Source organism: Camelina sativa, chromosome 16 (genome assembly GCF_030686135.1).
Source record: "Camelina sativa cultivar CO46 ecotype springtype chromosome 16, ASM3068613v1".
NCBI lineage: Eukaryota > Viridiplantae > Streptophyta > Magnoliopsida > Brassicales > Brassicaceae > Camelina > Camelina sativa.
The window spans coordinates 14,824,423-14,846,657 of record NC_141895.1 but is presented as its reverse complement, the minus strand read 5'-3'; the positions used below and the strand labels follow the sequence as shown (position 1 = coordinate 14,846,657).

Below are 22,235 nucleotides of genomic sequence, written 5' to 3'. Positions count from 1 at the left end.
CGATCATGTACTCGAATGCTTGCATCGAGTGCTTAGATCATGTGGTTCTTTGTTTATACTCTTTTCTTCTATTATTTTAGGATGGTTAGATCAAAACCAACTTTTGCTTGGCTTGACTTGCATTGTTCTGATTGCATCCTTCCTGCTAGCATAAACAACCATTTGGATTGATAACCCTTTGTACTACAACTGCATAGGGAATTGATACACTGAGTGAAAATCTTGTTATCAATTTGGCGTCGTTGCCATTTGGTTGAATTTAATTTTGCTACGTTTAGGATTTCAGCACTTGCTAGATCAAGTTCTTTTATCAATACTGGTTGGATACTGACTTGTTTGCTTTCGTGTTCGTTTGTTTTGAATCTCAGGTAAAACCCGAGCACCCACCCGACCCGTCATTTGATCACCTGGATCGAGTTGACCCTCATGTACAAACTCGGTCAACTACTTGTGCATGCAAACACGATCCAAGGGTAACCAAAACCTTAGTCCATTCATCGACAACATCGATAGACCACGGTTACTTCGACAACAACAAGTTCAACAACCGCAATCAGCAACCATTGAGGAGACAATGAACAATCAGAACGGTCCACCAGCTCCTCAAGAAAGGACCAACATAGGAGCAGGAGATGCTCCATCTACTCACACTCAAAGACATGGCATTATGCCACCTGCTGTCCAGAACAACAACTTTCAGATCAAGAGTAGTCTCATCCAGATGATACAAAACAACAAGTTTCATGGATTGCCAATGGAGGACCCATTGGATCATCTGGATGAATTTTATAGGCTCTGTAGCCTCACAAAGATAAATGGAGTTAGTGAAGATGGATTCAAGCTCCGGCTTTTCCCATTCTCTTTGGGAGACAAAGCACACATCTGGGAGAAATCACTCCGCAAGGAGTCCATCACCACCTGGGCCGCGTGCAAGAAGGCGTTTTAGCCAAATTCTTCTCCAAATCCAGAACCGCAAGGCTGTGAAATGACATTTCCAGCTTTGTTCAGAAGATAAATGAGACGTTTAGTGAAGCTTGGGAACGTTTCAAGGGATACACTACCAGATGTCCTCATCATGGCTTCAACAATGCTTCATTGCTGAGTACAGTTTACAGAGGAGTGGTCCCCAAGATACGGATGTTGCTGGACACCGCAAGCAATGGTAACTTCCTCAACAAGGATGTCGATGAAGGCTGGGATCTTGTTGAGAACTTGGCTCAATCAGACGGGTATTATAATGAGGAGTATGATCGTACTATGCGATCTACAGGAGAGGAAGATGCCAAATACAAGAGGGACATGAAAGCCCTCAATGACAAGCTCGATAGGCTACTCAAGCAGCAGCAGCATGCCAATGCAATCTCAGAGGAAGAGCAGATTCTGCAACAAGATGGGGAGATTGTTCAACTAGAGGATGTCAACTACATCAACAACAAGGGCGATTACAACAAAGGGTACAACAACTACAAGCCGAATTCGAACCTGTCCTACCGTAACCCCAACGTTGCTAATCCTCAAGACCAAGTTTACCCAACCGGAGTCCAAGGGAACCAAGGTCAGCAAAAGCCTTTTGTTCAATACAATCAAGGCTATGCTCCTAAGCAGCAATATTCTAGTAACTACCAACAACCTATTGCACCACCTGGATTCCAACAACAGCAAGATCTCCAGAACCAATCTCAAGAAGCCGACCTCCGCGGCCTAATTCAGCAAATGATACAAAACCAAGCAACCGCTGTTATGGACAATGCAAAACGTTTTACGGAGATGAGCAACAAGATCGACTCTGGATACAACGATTTAACTGCCAAGTATGATTCCCTCAACACTAAGCTGAGGTACCTAGAGGGCCACCACAACAACCGACCACCTCCAAAGATCAACCAGCTTCCAGGTAAAGCTGTTCAGAACCCAAATGATTATGCCATTGATAAAGCCATTTTCCTTGATGATGATTATGAGGACTACCTCACTGAAGACAGTGATGTTCAAGATGGGGAGGCTATGGATCACTATGGGATAAATGAAGCCAAGCACTACATATCCGAGTACGAACCCGAGCCTTTACCCGAGGAGAGTGATCGAGTTGATGATCGAGCCACTACAGGAAATGTGGGTATTGATAGCACCACAAGATAGCGTTTTGGATGTATATGCTATGTTTGACTGATTCATGATTTAAAGATAGCGTTTTGTATATTGTAAACGCTACAAATTATTGAAGCTGTATAATAAAAGTGATGTGGGACAATTTTTTGGTTCTAATCTTTATTATCCCGCTATTGGAAATGGTAAGAGGGAAAAAACAAAAAATTTTGCTAAGGCAAAATAAAAGAAAAGCGAAAAGGTCATTTCTCATTTTTTGGCTAAGGCAAAATCATATCAGATCTCTCTCGATATCACTCGATTTCTTAATATATTGAGCTCAAAATCTGCAACTCTCACTCGATTTCTCTCAATCTCACTCTCTTTCTCAGTCTCTCCATCTAATTCACACTTTATCTCACTCAATTTCTCACCGTGTCAGCTTGATTTCTCAGTCTCTCTACTCAATTTATCACAATCTCTCCCTGGAATCTTCAATCGGTATGATTTTATTCAGCCGTAGCTTATTTGTTTGGTATGGAAAAAAATTTTGATTTGGGGTTCTGATTCTTGGGTTTTGATGCGGAAGTTTATGATTTTGGGTATTGATTCTTAGTTTCGATGAACATGCATGTCGAAGTTTGGCACATTTCTTGTTTCAATTTCGATTTTCTGTTTCGATTATGATTTTTGGGTTTCGAATTTATGTTGATTGAAACTTTTCTTCATTTATCAATTTCAGAAATGGCGAAGACAAGAGGAGGAGGTCAAGTTGGTCCTTGTCGTAGTAGACGTAATCAAGGCTTGGAGGTAGAAGAGATAACACCAGAAGTTGCTCCAGCAACAACACTAAAGGTGAATAAGAAAATAAATGCAAAGAAAGTGGCTAGGAGAAGTAGTACTAGAAGGAAGAAAGTGGCTGCCCAAGATGATGAGGTAGAAGATGTTACACCGTAAGATGATGTGGTTGAAGATGTATTACCCCAAGATGATGCTGTTGACAATGTAACACGATCATCAATGGAGGCTGATCAGACTGAGAAAGCAATGTCTGAAGATGAGAAAGAAGATTATGAGAAGGGTAATGACAAAGATGTAACACCGGAAGCTGATCAGATTGAGAAAGCAATGTCTGATGATGAGAAAGAAGATTCTGACAAGGGTAATGAGAAAGATGTAACACCAGATGCTGATCAGACTGAGAAAGCAATGTCTGAAGATGAGAAAGAAGATTCTGAGATAGAAGGAGAAGCTTGTTTGACTGGACAGGAACAACAGGAGGATAAAGAAGAAGCTACCAATATGGAAGAAGCTGCCAATATGGAAGAAGCTGCCAATATGTAAGAAGATGGTGTTGGCAATGGTCAAGATAATACGATTCCTAGCAACAGTGATGAAGGAAGTCAGGTACCGGAGGAAAGAGTGAAAGAAATAAAAAAAAGAGGACCAACAAAGATGCGTAAAGTGGCTGAAAATCCTAATGAAAAGGTGTCAGTTACTTTCACTGACTTTGGTGATCATGTTGGACCTGGTTCAATAACATTATCATCTTTTCTTGGTGTCCTTGTGAGGGAACACGTTCCGGTTACAATTTCTGATTGGAGAAAAGTTGATGCAGTGACTAAACAAGCAATGTGGGAAGAGATTCAGGTATACATTTATATGCAACTATTTTTTGTTGAACAGATATGAAATATGTTTGACCTTTGCTTGTTGTATGTGATGCAGGGGAGGTTTAACCTGCAAGAAGAATGGTAGAGAGTTGTTATTTTGAAGCAAATGGGAAATATCTGGAGGGCTTGGAAGTCAAGGCTATTGTCAAAAGTACGTGCTGCGAAGACTGCTGCTAAGAGAATAGATTTAAAACCCAGCAACATCCCATCCATTCAAGTGTGGAACTCTTGGGTTAGGAGCAAGACTAACTCAACATTCACGGTTAGTTATCTACAACTAAGTAACTTTCTTGTTTATATGTCATGTCTGATAGATTTAATGACACTAATATTTATAATGTAGGAAATAAGTAGCAAGTATAGGAAGATGAGACAAAATCAGATTCATCACACCACCAGCCGCAAAGGAATGTTTCGTTTAGCTGATGATATGGTAAAAATAGTTGTCAAATATCTATATATATTGTATATCTTGTTAGAATAAAATGGTATTGAGATATGTATGTACTTTATATAGAAAAAAAGATTAGAGACCCAAGTAAGGTGACGAGGAGTAAGGTATGGATTGCGGGACACACTCATGCTGATGGTAGACTTGTGAAGCCTCAATTTGCTGAGACTATTGTAAGAATCCTGGAACTTGTTATATTGTGTATAATTGATGGTTACAATCACTTGTTAATCACTCTGAGTCTTCTTGTGTTTAAATGTTTGTATCAGGAACAAATACAATCACTTGATAGTCAAATGGACTCTACATCAACTGCTGATAACATAAGGGAAGATGTTGTGAGCAAGATTTTGGGAAAAGACAAACCTGGACGAGTAAGGGGGTTTGGTAGAGGGATTACGGCTACTAAGTTAGCATTTCTGCAATCTAAAGACGCAAAGATGGCAGAAATGAAAAGTGAGATTGAAGAGTTAAGGGGCATTGTCCGAGACTTAGCTGGAAAGAAGGTAATCCATTTCGTCATTATTCGGTCAATTGGTTTGGTTTTAAGACATTTACGAATTCCTTTTCCCTATTTCAGACAAGTAATGGTGATACTGAAACATCAGAGAGTATTGGTGGATTCAAAGAAGGAGTTAGAGTACAAATATTGGATTAGATTCAATCAGGAGATGTAGTTGTTAGGGAAGGAGAATTATGTTCTGCTGAACCAATGTACAAAATTGGTCGTATACCAATTGGTCCTAATGCAATGGATGTCCTTGTTAAGTCATCACTAAGCTCAGAAGCTTCTCTCTGGAGGCCTACAACCGATGTGCTATATCTTGAGGAAGCTGTGGGATGAAAAATACCTTGGCCAATGCACAAAGTGCTTTTGTATAAGGATCCAGTCGCTTCTGAAGATGTATCCATGGTAAAGTGATACATATCTAATCATTATCTTCTTACATTTCAAATCTTCTTTTCTTGTGGTGAAGTGATATATCTCTAATCATTATCTTCTTACATTTTAACAAAACAAGGGAAGTTAAACTCGAAGATGCAAAATATATGATTGGACTAATGAAGACGATGAGGTTTTTGCTGAAGGTGTTGTGTGCTCAACTAACTCCAAAGAGAAGGTTAACAATATACCTCTAGGTCCAAGTGCTGTTTGTATTGAAGTTGTGAAGGTTTTCAATAATAATGCTCATTTGTGGAGGCCAACTACTGAAGCTAGTTTAATTGGTGAAGCAATTAACGAGAAAATCGCATGGCCAGTCCTAAAGATTGACGTCACGGCTGCAACCACTACATATGCAACACTACCAAAAGTCCAGGTATGTTATTTCATTTGTTTGTCTGTTGATTGATGTTGGAACTTTCATTGATGTTGGAACTTGCTTCTATTATTTGCTTTGAGTTGTAGAGTCCATGCAGCAATAGTTCCACCTGAAGTCCAAAGCAGAAGTGTTATCTTTTAGATTGTAGCAACTCTGGACGTAAGGTAGCTGAAGGAAGAGTAGTTTCAACAGATTCGAACGACTCGTTCCATCATGTACTCATAGGTCCAAATGCAAGCAAGGTCTCGGTTGAAGTGGCTAAGATTGGTATAGCAAAGGTGTGGAGGCCAAATTCAGAGATTGAAACCATTTCTGATGCAATAGGTTCAATTGTAGCATGGCCAAATGATAAAATAAAGTTTGTGTGAATGGATGGGATATGATGTTGCAATTGTTGGAATTTTTATTTTAATTTATATTGTAATTGTGATGGATTTTTATTATGGTTAATGACTGATTAGCAATTGTTGGAATTTGACCAGTGCTGGGAATTTCGAAAATTAAACTGATCATTGCTAATTAAACCGGTTTGGAGATTTCAAAAATTAAACCAGTTTGGAGATTTCGAAAATTAAACCGGTTTGGAGATTTCAAAAATTATGGCTAATTAAACCGGTGCTGGAAATGTCTTTATTAATCCGGTTTGGAGATGTCTTAATTAAACCAGTTATGGAGATTTCGAAAATTTAACCGGTTTGGAGATTTTGAAAATTAAACTGGTTTGGAGATTTCAAAAATTAAACCGGTTTGGAGATGTCTAAATTAATCCGGTGATGGAAATTTCAAAAATTAAACCGGTTTAGAGATGTCTAAATTATGTTCAAACCGGTTTAAGATGATATAAGCATCATCCCATCGATTATGTCTAAATTAAACCTGTTTCAATTATGTCAAAATTAAACCGGTTATGTCTAAACCGGTTTGCTAAAAATTTGTATTTTTGTGCTTCATTTGTGCTCTATACTCAAAAACATAAAGTTAAAACCCTAAACTTCAAATATTATTGTTAAATTTCTAAATCCGAATATATAAAACATAAACATTAAACTCCAAACCCTAAACCCTAAACCCTAAACCCTAAACCCTAAACTAAGACTTAGTGTTGGAATACTAACTTATACTAATTGTTCTTAATTATAAAATTTATAATTATAAGAAATAATATTCAGAAGCATTGAGAACCTTATTTTGATAGTTAAAAAAAAAAAATTTTATATGCTTATTTTTGGATTTAAAATGAAAAACAACTATTAACCAATGAGAATTAACCTCCCAGATTATAGGACGAATCCTACACCGTTGGATAACGCCGACTATGATATCAACGGTCCTTTCTTATTGTACACCGTTTATCTGTCTTGCTAACTTTGATCTGGCCTGTTAATTGTTCTTAGCAAATAAACAGTAATCACCGAGATTGCAATTTAGGCGAAACCTACACTGTTGATCTGTCTCGCTAACTTTGATCTGAGCCGTTATTATTCTTAGCCAATGAGCAGTAATCACCGAGATTGCAATCTTGCGAAACATACACCGTTAATCTGTCTCGCTAAGCTTACGGAACACAACTCATCTTTAGGGTTTACCAAAACTTCCCCATCTCTTCCTTTGTGTTCACCAAATCGTTTCAGAACGGATCCATCTCCATCATGACCAAATGGATAAGACGTGGATTTCGCTGCCAAGGTATACAATAAATTCAATCAACAAACAAAATTCTTTTTGCTGCCAAATGGAAATCTAAATTCTTTTCCAATTTACAATGTAGGAATAGCATCGAGTACTTAGGAGGAGCAACGAAATTCGCCAATTCATCAGCAAGAAGATTGGGCAATCTGTCTGAAATGCTATGCCCATGTAGAGATTGCCGCAATGTATGCCATCAGTCGATAAATGAAATTGTTGAGCATCTAGTGATAAGGGGTATGGATAAGAAGTATAAGACTTCTTGTTGGAGTATTCATGGTGAAAAAGAGCATCTACAGAAGACAATGGTCCTCAACACGAAACAGAGGCATTTGACTTGTTTAAGACAGCATTCTCTATGGGTGAAGGTGAACCAAATCTGAGAAATGATGATGAAGCATTAGAGGCAAACGACAGTGAAGCTGTAGAGGAAACTGGGTTTAGGAAAAAGTTAAGAGAAGCTGAAACTCCATTGTATTCTGATTGTATCAAATACACAAAGGTTTCAGCAATTATGGGACTTTACAGATTCAAGGTTAAGAGTGGTGTGTCAGAGAACTACTTTGATCAGCTGTTGGATTTAATTCAGGACATGTTACCTGAAGACAATGTATTGCCGAAGAGTGTAGCTGCAATCAAAAAATTTCTGAAGATATTTGGTTTCGGATACGAAAATATTCATGCTTGCAAGAATGATTGCATACTATATAGGAAGGAGTTTGAGAAGTTAGACAGTTGTCCAAGATGCAAAGTTTCAAGATGGGAGAAGGATAAGCACAATATTGACATGAAGGTTGGGATTCCAGCAAAGGTCCTTAGATATTTTCCAATCAAGAACAGATTTAGGAGGATGTTTAGATCAAAAAAGATGGCTGAAGATTTGCGGTGGTACTATACCAATGGCACTGAAGATGGTACAATGCGACACCCCGTTGATTCTATATCATGGGCACAAGTGAATACTACATGGCCAGACTTTGCTGTTGAACCAAGGAATCTTCGACTTGGAATTTCTACAGATGGGATGAACCCTTTCTCCATGCAAAACACCAATCACAGCACATGGCCAGTGTTGTTGGTGAACTATAACACGCCTCCGACTATGTGTATGAAGGCTGAAAATATAATGTTGGCTTTGTTGATCCCCGGTCCAACAGCTCCTGGGAATAACATAGATGTTTACTTGGCACCACTGATAGACGATTTAAAATATTTGTGGGATGAGGGTATTGAAGTCTACGACTCATTTGCGAAAGAGAATTTCACACTTAGAGTCATGCTGCTTTGGAGTATCAGTGACTATCCAGCCTTAGGAACATTGTCTGGATGTAAAGTGAAGGGGAAACAAGCCTGCAATGTATGTGGAAAAGATACACCTTCCAGATGGCTAAAGTTTAGCCGTAAGTTTGTCTATATGGGGAATAGATAGAGACTACCGCCTGGCCATCGTTATAGATATAAAAAAGCTTGGTTTGACAACACTGTTGAGGAAGGGAATGCTAAAATGTTACAAACTGGCGCTGAAATATATGAGACACTACAAGCTTTTAGGAATGATTTTGGAAAACCTCTAGACAAGGAAATTAAAAGAAAAAGAACTGAGTTGGAAGATGATGAGGTGGATCAAGAAGAGTGTGAAGAATCAAATGATCTATGGCGATGGAAGAAGAGATCAATATTCTTTGAACTACATTACTGGAAGGTAAAGTAAAGTAATTGAACTATATTCTCTTATTGTTGGATATGAATAAGCTAGCCTAACAGTTTATTCCTTCATGTGTTAGGATTTGCGTGTTCGTCATAATATTGATGTTATGCACGTAGAAAAAAATGTGTCGGATGCTATATTGTCTATCTTGATGCAAAGTGCTAAGTCAAAAGATGGTTTGAAAGCAAGAAAAGACTTAGAAGATATTGGAATTAGAAATCACTTGCACACAGAGGTCAGGGGAAAGAAAACATACTTACCTCCAGCAGCCTACTGGTTATCCAAGAAAGAAAAGACCATTTTCTGCCAAAGGTTATCTAAGTTTTGAGGTCCTGATGGTTATTGTGGTAATATTGCGAATAGTATTTCAGTTAACCCTCCAAATATAGGTAGTTTAAAGTCGCATGATCATCATGTCCTAATACAAATCTTGTTACCGGGTGCATTAAGAGGGTTGTCACATAAGGGTCCTAGGATTGCCATCAATAGATTATGCAGTTACTTCAACAGGTTGTGTCAACGCATCATCGACCCAGAGAAACTAATGACAATTAGATAGAGTTTTTGGAAACAATGTGTCAACTGGAGCGCTTCTTCCCTCCATCCCTTTTTAATATCATGTTCCACCTTCCAATTCATCTATCAAAAGAGGCACGTTTGGGAGGACCGGTACACTTCCGCTGGATGTATCCCTTCGAAAGGTTTTTATGTACTCATTTGCTTCAATATATGTATTTCCTGCAATTATGTTCAACTAATATTCATTTCTTGACTGAGTTATAGGTACATGAAAACACTTAAGACTTTTGTTAAGAATCATGCAAGGCCAGAAGCATGCATGGCTGAGGGGTATTTAGCTGGAGAATGCGTTGCATTTTGTTTAGAGTTCCTTAAAGATTTAGTACCAGTTCAAGAAACAGTTAATCGCAATGAAGATATTGAGGCTGATAGAGGCGTGGTTGAAGGTCGACCTCTGCAGAAGGGTATAGAAGTTACCCTATCATATAAAGATAGAGACACTGCACATCGCTATGTGCTAATGAACATGGCATCTTTGGATCCTTATATTGAGTAAGAGGTAACTATTTATGTTTCATCTACTAATTATTATTATAATTTCATTCTCAAAACTGTTGTTTAATGTAAAATCAGGATGCATTTAGAAGAATTACAAGCTAATGATGCTCAATGTGCTAAAAATGAAACTTTGTTATGGAAAAACCATACTGAGCAGTTTGCACAATGGCTTAAAATAAAGGTTTCTAGATGCAACTTGTCTTCTTGATTATTTGTTATACAACTTGTTAAATTGACTGATTAGCTTGTTAGCTTCATGATAATGTTTTGCTTGATCACTGGTTAGCTTATCTTGTAGCTTGATGGCTGGTCTTCTTGGACCAGTTTGTTAGCTTATCTTGTAGCTTGATGAATGGTTTCTTGGGACAGATTGATAGCTTCATGATCATGTTTTGATTAATGACTGGTTAGCTTAGCTTGTAGCTGGATGACTAGTTTTCTTGGCACAGATTGTTAGTTTCATGATCATGTTTTGCTAAGTGACTGGTTAGCTTAGGTTGCATCTTGATGACTGGTATTCGTGATTATCATTATAGTACTTCAGCTTGATGATCAATGATGAAATTTTACTGTGGCAGATTCATTCAGACTCAACAAATAGTCATTCTAAGGAGATAAGGTGGTTGGCATTTGGACCAAGAATTGTTGCTTTAGCACATAAAGGATTTATCGTTAATGGGCAACGGTTTCACACAGATGCGGTTAAGCGGAAGACACAAAACAGTGGAGTAACTTATGAAGCATTTAGCATGTGTAGATCAAGTGCTCAAGATATGAGACAAGTCGCTGATATGCATACATATTTTGGAGTGATAAAGGAGATTTTACTTATGGACTATCACATGTTCAAAGTGCCGCTGTTTAGATGCAATTGGGCCAACACAGGGAATGGTGTGAAGGAGGAAGATGGTTTCACTCTTGTCAACCTTCATATGAACCAAACAGCCTATTTGAAAGATCCATTCATTCTACCTTCTCAAGCAAAAAATGTTTTCTATTCTGGGGAAGATGATAATTCAAATTGGTATGTTGTTATGAGAGCACCACCTAGAGGCTATCATGAGTTGGAAACAAAAGAGGTTTTAGGTGTTGCACCTTTGCCTGTCCAAGAAGTCGATGATTTGGATGATGAAGCTTGTGATGATGATAGTGTTTATGTTAGGGATGATTGTGAAGGCTTGTTAGTGGTAGATTGATAGGTGTTTGTGGTTTTTGTAAACAATGAACTTTGTTATGGTTATCTAAACATTTAAATATATTTATATATTTTGTATTAATTAAATTGGTTTTTTTTTTACAAATATTTGAAATTAATTATTTATTTTAAATAATAAATAATTCGTAATTCATTTTAATAAATAAATTTTGAATAATTTCAAAACAAACTAATAACACAAAATATTTGCTATCTTTGCTATAGGTAAAATACATTTAGTGAGTTTTAATAACATTTGTATCACGTTATTATAAATATTAACAATTGCACAGTATACAATGTTATCGTTGTATATTTAACTATAGCAAACCGACTATCCGATATTAAAAGTGTCTGACCTACTATAACGGGCGATCTCAGAGCGTTTTAGGAAACACTATAATTGTAAACTCATAGCGTTTAACGACCGCTATTAATACCCATATTTCTTGTAGTGAGCACTGGTTCGAGAATCACAATCTGAAGAACCATCCGAGGCTGAACCCGATGACACACCCGATGGTCTTGATCGGATGATACATCGAGTAGATGTTCAGATGGGAGACCAACCTCAACTACCTGTAGCAGCAAAAGGGGAACTAAAGGAAAGGTTCAATGCTGCCCTTGACATCCAATTGGAGGCACTTGCAGAACGTATGGCCAAGCGTAAAGCTCCACCTCCTAAACTTTTGCCACCACACGAACTTCAAGAGGAAATCACCAAGGAGGCAGCTCAGCTGGAGACTGAGGTTAAGGAAGCTGTCAAGGAGATTGGGTATGAGATTCTCATGAGTGGAGTGTGCTTAGATCTTGAGCTGCGAATCGAAGAGAAATTGGAAGATCTTGGTTCTTTCACTCTGCCATGTTCAATAGGTCTTAGGATTTTCAAAAATTGCTTGTGCGACCTGGGAGCCTCAGTCAGCATCATGCCACTGTCAGTTTCCAACAAGATGGGTTTCAGCAGTTTCAAACCAAGTAGTATGTATTTGGTTCTAGCTGATAGAACCATCAGACATCCAATTGGGATCCTGGAGAATTTGCCTATCAGAATTTGAAGGGTGGAAGTCCCTACAGATTTCATGATCCTTGATGTGGATAAGGAACAAGACGATCCATTGATCTTGGGGAGACCATTCTTGGCAACAATAGGTGCAGTGATAGAGGTGAAGCAAGGCAAAATCAGGATTGAGCATGGAGAGCACTTCAAGATGGAGTTTGATGTCAAGAAGGGAATTAAGAGGCCAACCATTGATGGTCAAGCTTTTTCCACTAAGACAAAGCAGAGAAAGGTCAAGCATCTTGAAGAAGTCAACACCACATTTGTTGTGGAACCTGGACAAGACTTGGGGAATGAATTGAATCAGCCTGCTACAGTGGAGAGGATTCCAGAACCTCTCCCTCAAGGATCCCATGCTTAAGGAGCATTAAGAGTCAAGCTTAGTGACTTTAAACAATCTCACTTGGGAGAAAGTCCCAAAGGTGTCTTTTTATTTCTATTTTCTTTTAAATTTTACTAATTTATTTACTTTGCATTATTTTCGATTTTTACAAATGTAAAAAAAATAAAAGGAAGAAAGAGAAATTTTGGGGAACCCGAGGCCCTACCCGAATCCGTACTCGACGCGCCTGGTCGTGTTCCCCATCGAGTGGCGAGTGGAGTCCGAATTCCACAAACCCAAGCCCACTCTCTGGAAAGCCCAAGTTGCTAACCCTCTTCTATTTAAAGGGACTAGAACCCTTCTCCCTCAGCAGCACAAATCGATTAGTCTCTCAACCCTAAAAGCTTTTTGCAATCCTATTTTCTGTTTTTCTCTCAAGGGAATCGAGACTTTTCAAATTCTTGGGAACTAACCCTACTAATATCGAAGTTTAGCTTTTCTCTCTTTTCAATGACTCAACAGTGGCACCAAAGATGAACACCTACCAAAGGAAGGGAAGAAGATAAACCTCCGCCGCTGTTACAACCAGAGGAGATGCCGTGGAACCTCGAGAATCCCAAGGAAGAGGAAACGGTCCGCATTCCCAACCGATGGCTGGACGTTTCGCTTCCCCAACCCGATGCTCTACCCGATCCGGTGCTGGAGCAACTAATCGTGTGGATGCCTGTGTTCTCTGTCCTGACCCAATCGTTGTTGCAATCCGCCGATCTCCTCGACGTAGGGACCTATCTACGTCTGAGAGAACCGTTACTGACCCTATGGAGGTCGATTCTGATGCCGGTGGAGGAGAACCAGAGGAGATCCAATCCTCTAGGTTGAGAAGTAGAGCCGCAGTTGCAAGGGGGAAGAGACCCACCTCCGAAAGGGCTGAGAAAGTAGCTGAGAGAGCAGCACAAGAAGAAGATCGAGATTCAGAGGAGGAGAACCATGAGCGCGAGGAGGAGCAGAGGGAGCGAACACGACAAGCCTCACGGAGGCTAAAGCAGAAAGAGGTGGAGACTTCGGCAAAACTCTTCAAGGTTTTCCGCAAGATGAGTTTCATTGGTACTCGCTACCCTCACAGAGAAACGATGAAGTAGTTGGGGATCGCAAGAGATGTCGAGTTCCTATTCGACATGTGCCACCTGGGCAAGATGATGCAAGCCAACCTTGAGGCTTATGAGGAGGAAACAGTCCACTTTCTCTCAACACTAAAATTGCACTACTTCGAGGACTACCCGACCCTACTACCCGATGGGGGGATCGGGTTCATCACCTTCTCCGTGCGCAACAAGGAATACCGACTCACCTACAAGGAGATGGAGAAGCTATACGGTTTCAAGGATGGGAGTGGAGAGAACATGGAGGTGAGAAAGGAAGAAATGCAGTCCGTATGGCTGACAATAGGTGACAAGCTCACTTACAAGTCCAAAAGCGCCAAGTCTGCTCAAATAAGGAGCCCTGTTTTGAGGTATTTTCACAAGTCCCTCGCCTGCACTCTTTTTGCTAGAAAGGAGACTGGGAATGTGAATGATCACGAGCTCCAGCTGCTAGATATTGCCTTGTGTGGAGTTTTAGACAATGCTTGGGATGGTACACCATTAGTCGGGGATGTTGCGGATACTAGCATGGTCTTTGTGCTGCTCGATCAGTTCCTTTACCTGAAGTCTTGGGCCATGAAAACTGAGAGGAGAGATGGAGCTGGAGAGATCTCCATTGGAGGATTAGTCACACCAATCTTGGTAGCTTGCGATGTGCCCCTAAAGGGAGTGGTTCATGAACCGAGATGGCTAGACGTTGATTACCTCACATTGGCGAGGTTCCTGGCTTATGAAAAGCCAAACGACATGCTGCTCTTCAAGTTTGTCCATCCCACCACCGGAGCCGCCCAAATGATTCTGCCCAATGTTGTGTGCACCAAGGTCCGGCTAGGGGATAACATCGACTTTGCACCACCTTTGCAGGAGCTGTACAATCCGGAGGAGGAATCAGCAGCTGAAAGGAGAGAGACAACCGGGCAAGGACATGGAGATAGCTCGGAAGATTTTGATTTCGAGGAGTATGTTTGCTCTCAAAAGCAACCCGTTGGAGTGAGGGAAGCCCACAAGAGGATCAGATGGCTGAAGAGGATGAACAAGTTTTTGGTGAGAAAGGTGAAGGATCTTACCGGCTCGGTGAAGACGATGGGAGGTCAGATCAAGGAGCTGCAAGACAAGGCAAGTTGTGCCTCAGCTCCCACCTCGGCTTACGCACCAACATGGATGGGGAGAAGCGGACTGCTAGGAGAAATTCGAGGACTGACACCTCCAGAACCTCATAGAGCATCGTCCTACGAGCCCCAAGCAGAGGAGGATGTCACCAGACTAGATAGATCGCGGAGAAGCCACTCGGATACCTATCTGAAGCACAATCCGCTGGGGTACACGATGCCCTATCCGATGCCACCTCCGAGCACACATCCGGGTGACTACTCAGGGCCTTTTCCTCCGCCTTACCAAATGCCGTATCAGATGCCCTACTCGATGCACCCTGCAAGCGGCTACACAGGTGATCATTCCGGACCTCTTTCACCATACCCGTCGTACTACCCGATGCCCTACCCGTTGACCTACGCGGGCACCTACCCGATCGACCTCTCGGATGCTGGTCCGAGCAAGTCGTTCGTGCGCATAACCGAGCTCTCTGATGAGCGAATCCCGGCGCCTGCTGAAGCCGGTGACGACCCTGGCTACACGTTGGAGAGTATGGAGGCTGCTACAAACTCCTTCTTCACCAACCCATGAGGTACGACAATTCATCCAACCTTTGTGAATAACATTGCATTTAGTTCATCTTGTGTGATTCTTGGACTCCTTTTCAGACATTTATTTACACAGGGACTGTGTAATTTAAGTTTGGGGGAGGGTCCTAGGATGTATATAACATTGTGTTTTATTTTCTTATTTCAAATTTTTGCATGCTAGTTTAATTTATTTGAGTTTGCATCTACTTGCATAAAAAACCCTAAAAATTTGAAAAAAAAAAATTGTGTTCATTTAGTTGCATTTACATATTAGGATTGAGTCTAGTTTGCTTCATATAGGATTGTTGCATATGCATTTTAGGGGACAATGATTAAAACCACCTTGTTTAAAATCAAATCTTAGGATTGAAGTTATAGCCCTTAGTCACAGTTCATTGTTGATAAATCAATCTTTTGAAAAAAAGGAAAAATCTTTGTTTAGAACCTTGCATCTTTTGAAAGCTTCCACCAATTTTTTGAACATTGGAACATCTCTATATTATTGGACTTAATTTGAACTTAAACTGTCTTGCTTATGGAATTTGAATACCTGCTCATGGTAACTCTAAACTCGGGTTAGCACTCCATTTTTACCAATCTTTTCGTTTAAACTTATTTATTTTTCCCTATCCTTAAACCCAAACCTTTCTTTCAAACATTGTTGTGAATTGTTGAGTGAGGCCTCTTTCATTGTGCTATAGGTTGTGAAACCTTGAGAGTATTGAGAACGACAAAGAACTGCCTCTTGATTTAGCTAGGTTAGAATTTGAACTAGCTAATAGAATCGGTTTTGAAAGATAGGTGGTTAGCATGTTTATTTGGGTTGGGTTAAGGAATAAAAGAAGAGAAGTCCCTAAGGTTAGAATCAAGTAGCTCTAAGTCTCTTAGTAAAAAAAAAAAACATCTTGCTAGTCTCCTAGAAAAAGAAGAAAAAATATATATATATATACATATTAGGCGTTTAGCAAAGAAAGAAAAGGAAAAAAAAAAAAGAGGAGAGAGCTAGATGTCTAAAGTTTAAACCTTAGGGATTACAAAAAAAAAAAAAAGTGTTAAAATCAAGGTTGTGAGTAGTTTAATTTTAGGGGGTTTAAATAAAAAAAAGTGAATGAGAAAAGGGTTAAGCTTTGTATGCCCAAATTGTTCTCAATCTTAGATAGTTTTCACAACTGTCTAGCATTCCTTCTTTTGAGAGAAAACCACCCAAAGAATTTGTTTGAAACAACCTTACCAAAAAGCCTTACCCTTAAACCGATTGAGCTTGATTCACCTTCCATTTGCAAGAATTCGCCAAACACTTAAATGAATGTTAAAGAAATGTTCTTTACTTTTAGTTGGAGGTTGAACTAGATCGATGCATGGTAATAAGAATATAAAAATATTTGTAAGTATGTTGATTGATCTTAGCACTATTAAACTATCTTTAAGGACTATAGCTTGAATCCTTCGCTTAGCATATAAAGGTTATGAGTCCCCATTTTCAAACCGCACCCTCTTACTTCCTTGCTAGAGGAATAGCAAGATTTCAGTGTGGGGGTCTGATAACTCTCTAATTTACATGTTTTTAGCATCCCTTTTTGTCCATATTTTGCCTTGTTTATACCCTAACCTTAGCATTTTTAGGTCATTAACTGTAGGATTGAACTTTTAGGCCATTTAGGATGTTGTATTCTTGCATTTGCATACTTTGGATGAAAACAGGTGCTTTAGAGCCTAAATGGGGAGAAACAAGGACAAATCCGAGCATGTAGCCGAAGGAGCCATCAAACTGGAAGAACAGTCCGAACCCCAACACGATCGAGGAGGATCGAAGAGCCGGAAGAACAACCCGAGAGTCTATTCGAAGAGCAACCCGATCACATCCTCGTGCACCCCATCGAGCAGACCCTCGGGCAGGACTGGGAAGCTAGGGTTAATGGGTTTCCATATATAACCCCCCCCCTCTTCTTCCTCGCAAACGAGCACGCCGCAGACCCAAAAACCAGAGAGCGAGAGGTTCTGTGAGAGAACTGAGCGACTCAAAACACTTTTCACTTTTTGTTAGGATTTGTTTCATAACTTTTTATTATTTCTTTAGATTTCTATCTTGTGTTCTTACTTCTCTACTATGTAGTTTATTACAATGCAATTTTCATTCGTATATGCTTTTGTTTTTCTTGCAATGAGATCTGAGTAGTGTAGCAAAGTTTCTAGGGATGGGATAGATGATTTTGTGTTCTTGTTCGGTTATGATATCTTAGTTTGATTGTATATGTTTTATAGATTCCCTTCTATGTTGGTGTTCTTAAATCTGTCAACAAACCGAGAGGGTGAGATTAGATCTAAGGTGTTTTACCACCGAGAGGTGTAGATGAAATGCTTGAATCAACCAATGCTAGAGGTTTACTCACTTAGCCTAAGAGATTAGATGAGTAAGGGGTTTACTAACAATATTGAATCGGTTCTTATTGCCTGCTTGGTCATGTTTCTCCAATGAGAGTTGGGTAGGGGAGTGATCAAGGTGTATTGTTTCTATCAAGAGAGTGTTTTAACAAGATATTAGAGATTCATTGTCTAGAGAATATTTGCTTGAGGCATGTAATACATATGTACTGGTCAAGAACACTTAGGATTCTATTACCCCATCCTTAGAAGCTTTCGTATTTTAATTGCTTGCATTTTTATTCATCACTCGATCCATTACCCGAACAGGTATACGATCACCTGCTTCGAGTAACCCATCGAGTTGTTCATACTTCATTTGCTTACTCGATCATCCCACCCGATCATGTACTCGAATGCTTGCATCGAGTGCTTAGATCGTGTGGTTCTTTGTTTATACTCTTTTCTTCTATTATTTTAGGATTGTTAGATCAAAACCAACTTTTGCTTGGCTTGACTTGCATTGTTCTGATTGCATCCTTCCTGCTAGCATAAACAGCCATTTGGATTGATAACCCTTTGTACTACAACTGCATAGGGAATTGATACCCTGGGTGAAAATCCTGTTATCAGACTCTATAAGACTACTCACTCATAGTTATGATCTCACGAAGGCAGAGGTTTAATCTTTGTGAAATCATAATTTGAGATTGTAGAATAAAAGATATAGAAGAGAGATCATTATTAATAACTTGAAAATAAACAAAGGATCCAACAAACTTTGATAAACAAACTTAAGAACCCTAAAAAGCTGCTAAAACAAAACATAAACCAAAGATAAGTCTCCTCTTAATAGGGTTAATGTATTTATAGGAAAATAGAAGGGAACCCGGGTCAACCCAAAACAGACCGGGTCAAACCCTGATCAAAACTTAAACAAGCGTGGACTTAGGCGACTACGGGATGGTCTTGGCCGATTGGTAAGGCCGCGTGGTTCCATCGGCCATCACTTGGCCGCGTGTGGCTCATGTTCGTCGTCTAGGTGGATTCAATCGGCCAATCTTTGACCGATTGAGGGTGGTCGATGGCTTCACGCGGGTCATGTAACGCCCTCGAACCGTCCTATGGCCGGACAGACCAATGGACAGTCACATAACGTGATAAGATCCTCCCAAGGATTCGTCACCTTCGAGTTGGTAGATAGAGACACCTTGATTCTAAAGAAAATGAAGCCTTAAGAATAAGGATGGTGGAATGAATGGTTGCACAAGAGTTGCGGAAAGACTCTTGATATACCAGTTTGATCTTTCAGCCTCACACCAAAAAGATCGGATCTCTCAGCCTCGCACCAAGGAGATCGGGGTTTTGACTATGAGAATCACACCAAGTAGTCGGTTTTGATTGTTCGAATCACACCAATCAATCGGTTTTGGTCACAAAGAACAGAAGAGAATCACTCTCAAAGAAAAAAGGTTTTATAAAAAAGTTGGATTGATTATTTCATTACTCTTCCATGAGTTTACATAGGATAAGAAAACTTGGTAACAAAGCCAAGTATTATTCTTGAAACTAAAAACTATAAAGATAGGTAGTTGAATGAAGATTCAACTCTTGGTGTTTCCTTTCCCAAGGTGACTCTTGAATTTTATTTTCGTCACTCCTCTTTGACCACAAAATAAAGTGATTATTTTGGGCTTTCTTGAACTTGAATTAGGTTCAAAGTGGGCTGGACTTGATAGACATCATCCCCAATAGAATTTCTCATGCTCTCTTTTGCCATAAGCTCTTGAATAAGCCCATTAAGTACATTCATTGATCTTTTATCTCTTTGGCTCCTTGATCCAATTTGCTGATGCGAAACAACATGGGTTGTATCTTTTCTTCATCTTGGACTTAGTAGAAGCAACTTCTGGTTGTCAAACATAATTCTGGAAGCTCCTAAACCAGCTGGACCTAAAACTCTTTAAGTGAACAACTAGATTAACCTCCTTTGGCAAATGGAATGTATCCTAAACGGCTGTTTTGCTGGAAGAATTGATCTTCAACTTTGTTCGTGTTGAACAAGGCTCAAAGGTCGTCTTGGACGGTCTCATGATCATATCAGAACGCTACGATGGAAACTGCACCGAGGTGGTCCAGTCAAGGGACGGAAGTGGGAACTTCCCGACCGGTCCTCCCTAGCACAATTCCACCCGCGACCGAGACTACTTAGGCTTTGGAACCCTCGCGGTCTGGTGCGTTGTGTTGGCCCGGACAAGGCTAGTAACATTTGAATCCACACAGCATAAACAAAAATAACTTCATACTTTATTTATTTCATAAAAAAGGTTCAGAAAACAATTATACGAAAATGGCGCCAAGCCTAAGGCCAAAACACGATAAACTTTAAGTTTTACAAAACCAACAACTTGAAAAGGCAATACAAAACTACACCGGCTGCTCTAACATCATGTGCTCCCTCTAAAGGTTTATCCCACTAAGGTTACCTGCAAAGCAAATTATGGATTCTTGAGTGCTAATCACTCAGTGAGTTCGGGAACCTAACAAGAACCAAAACCCAACCCCAATCCCAACCCCAACAAGCAAGCAAACAGACAAGCAAGCCTAAGCTAAACAAACATGCAAGACTAAGCTATCAACATGCAATACTAAGCTATCAACATGCAAGGCTAAGCTATCAACATGCAAGACTAAGCTATCAACATGCAAGGCTAAGCTATCAACATGCAAAACTAAGCTATCAACATGCAAGCAAGCAAACAATCAAACAATCAATCAGAGATAGCAATGCGGAAGATAGTGAGCTAAGTAAGCAAACAAATCTAGCAATCAATCAAAGCAATCAAGCAAGCAAGTAATAAAAGCAATAAAGCAATTAAACAAGCAAGTAAGCAATAACAACAACTACAATAAACTTGAATAAAAGAAAATTAAAATAATCTTTTAAAAAAGTTTTAGTTATGGGCCCGGTATGCTTCCTCCTTTCTTTCAACAAATCTGTGAACACCCGCGCTGCAGCCACAAAGGCACGCAACCGGAACATCACTCAAGCTACACCGTCGTGTAGACAGCTGCGGCCAGGGTAGCGAGCCCAGTAACCTCCGAGTTCTTCGTCCCCAAACCCTACAACTCACGTCATGGATTACATGAACGCGGCTGTATGTTGTACGGAAATCACTAAGACAATCAAACCAAGTCTTACTACGCTAGCCGGACTTTGTCACGACTACACGCATTAAGACCTATAACAAATGATACCTTGCATTTTTATGGTTTTTAAGCACATAAATTTACAAGTATCTTAACCAAATTTTAAACTCTCCAGCACTAGAACCTGTGTACGGGCATTTCACCTCGCGCACGTCTAGTACCAAGACTAACCTCTTAGCAAGTGCAATTAAGCAAGAAATTTAAGCAAGAAAATCAAGTAAAATGAAACTATACTAACACTACATGCAAGCCTAAGTAACTAGAGGAATATCTAGAGACTAAGCGCTAAACATGCAAACAACTAAAACTAACATGCAAGCCTAAGAAACTAGAGGAATATCTAGAGACTAAGCGCTAAGCATGCAAACCACTAGCAATAACATGCAACTTAAGAAACTAGAGTAAAATCTAGAGACTAAGCGCTAAATACTAACATGCAATGCACTCAAGCAAACATGCAACAACAAACAAGAAACTTAAGAAACTAGAATAAAATCTAGAGACTAAGCGCTAGACGTAACCTCACTCAAACATGGAAGGAAGCAACATACGAGACTTAACTACCTAGAAATTTGATCTAGAAGATAAGAAATGAATCTACCCAAAAAAATGCCTAGATTTAACTTGAAAGAAAAATCCTTAGCAAAAACCCAACCTACTCATGTACCATATTACATGCTTCGAGACTCACCTGGACTTGGCTGAAAGAAATGAATCTAAACAGACTTCTATTCCTAACTGGCGAGAACTAGACGCAAACATCTCCTACGGCGGCACACGGCTAACGACCTAGGCGGACGCGGCTAACAACTCGCGGGAGAGAAAACTCTAAAGAAAGAACTCTCTCTAACTCTAACTTTCTCTCTTTTTCTATAAGGGTGGGATGAACGGAAATAGCTTCCCTAATGGGTCTATATATAGTGGAAGGTGTGAGTTTGGGCGGTTTGGTAAGCCAATGCATGGCAAGCAAGTATTCTCCTGTCTGCCACAAAATTATTTGGTGGAAAAGCTTATGACTTGGCTAAAGAAACACCTCATTTCTCCTTTGTCTCCCACTCTTATTTTCATGCGACTTCATTGGGCAGCTTTTGAGAAGACAAAATGATGATGTCTCTCACTTTTCTTGCATGAAATCCTATTGGTCAATTAAGGAGACAAAGCTCCTTAATTTCCGGATTCTTGTCTACTCGAGTCGCAATACCGCGGTGCAGTCGACGTTTCTCATCACGGGACGGTATCGATCAGATTCTATGGTACGGTCACGGAC

General features: G+C 39.8%; 2 protein-coding genes, 1 non-coding gene and 1 pseudogene across 4 annotated transcripts; 3 read left to right on the top strand and 1 right to left on the bottom strand.

The window, feature by feature from the left end:
* The first annotated feature begins 368 nt into the window (after positions 1–368).
* Positions 369–2,265, top strand: LOC147925527 (uncharacterized). Its single transcript, XM_087493543.1, has 2 exons — positions 369–1,894; positions 1,983–2,265. Exons 1-2 carry the CDS (start codon positions 1,138–1,140, stop codon positions 2,021–2,023), a joined length of 798 nt encoding a protein of 265 aa, XP_087349669.1. The 5' UTR covers positions 369–1,137; the 3' UTR covers positions 2,024–2,265.
* On the bottom strand, positions 976–1,082 carry LOC147925528 (small nucleolar RNA R71). The gene has a single exon (XR_015585500.1). It is a non-coding gene; the product is annotated as a small nucleolar RNA R71 (small nucleolar RNA).
* Positions 2,266–2,660: 395 nt separating the features above from the next.
* On the top strand, positions 2,661–5,954 carry LOC147925526 (uncharacterized; annotated as a pseudogene). The gene is made up of 8 exons (XR_015585493.1): positions 2,661–3,735; positions 3,814–4,020; positions 4,102–4,200; positions 4,284–4,382; positions 4,479–4,715; positions 4,790–5,122; positions 5,232–5,528; positions 5,618–5,954. The product of XR_015585493.1 is annotated as an uncharacterized LOC147925526 (transcript).
* Positions 5,955–7,188: 1,234 nt separating this feature from the next.
* Positions 7,189–11,198, top strand: LOC147925525 (uncharacterized). Its single transcript, XM_087489860.1, has 6 exons — positions 7,189–7,217; positions 7,300–8,919; positions 9,002–9,626; positions 9,709–9,996; positions 10,078–10,183; positions 10,581–11,198. The coding sequence occupies exons 3-6, from the start codon at positions 9,499–9,501 to the stop codon at positions 11,196–11,198; spliced, it is 1,140 nt and encodes a 379-aa protein (XP_087345986.1). The 5' UTR covers positions 7,189–7,217; positions 7,300–8,919; positions 9,002–9,498.
* The last annotated feature ends 11,037 nt before the right edge of the window (positions 11,199–22,235 follow it).

Coding starts and splice junctions, on each gene's coding strand:
- LOC147925527 (XM_087493543.1), top strand. CDS start 1,138: ATGTTGCTGGACACCGCAAGCAATGGTAACTTCCTCAACAAGGATGTC. Junction 1,895..1,982: donor AAAGATCAACCAGCTTCCAG/GTAAAGCTGTTC, acceptor CACTGAAGACAG/TGATGTTCAAGATGGGGAGG.
- LOC147925525 (XM_087489860.1), top strand. CDS start 9,499: ATGTGTCAACTGGAGCGCTTCTTCCCTCCATCCCTTTTTAATATCATG. Junction 9,627..9,708: donor TGGATGTATCCCTTCGAAAG/GTTTTTATGTAC, acceptor ACTGAGTTATAG/GTACATGAAAACACTTAAGA. Junction 10,184..10,580: donor CACAATGGCTTAAAATAAAG/GTTTCTAGATGC, acceptor TTACTGTGGCAG/ATTCATTCAGACTCAACAAA.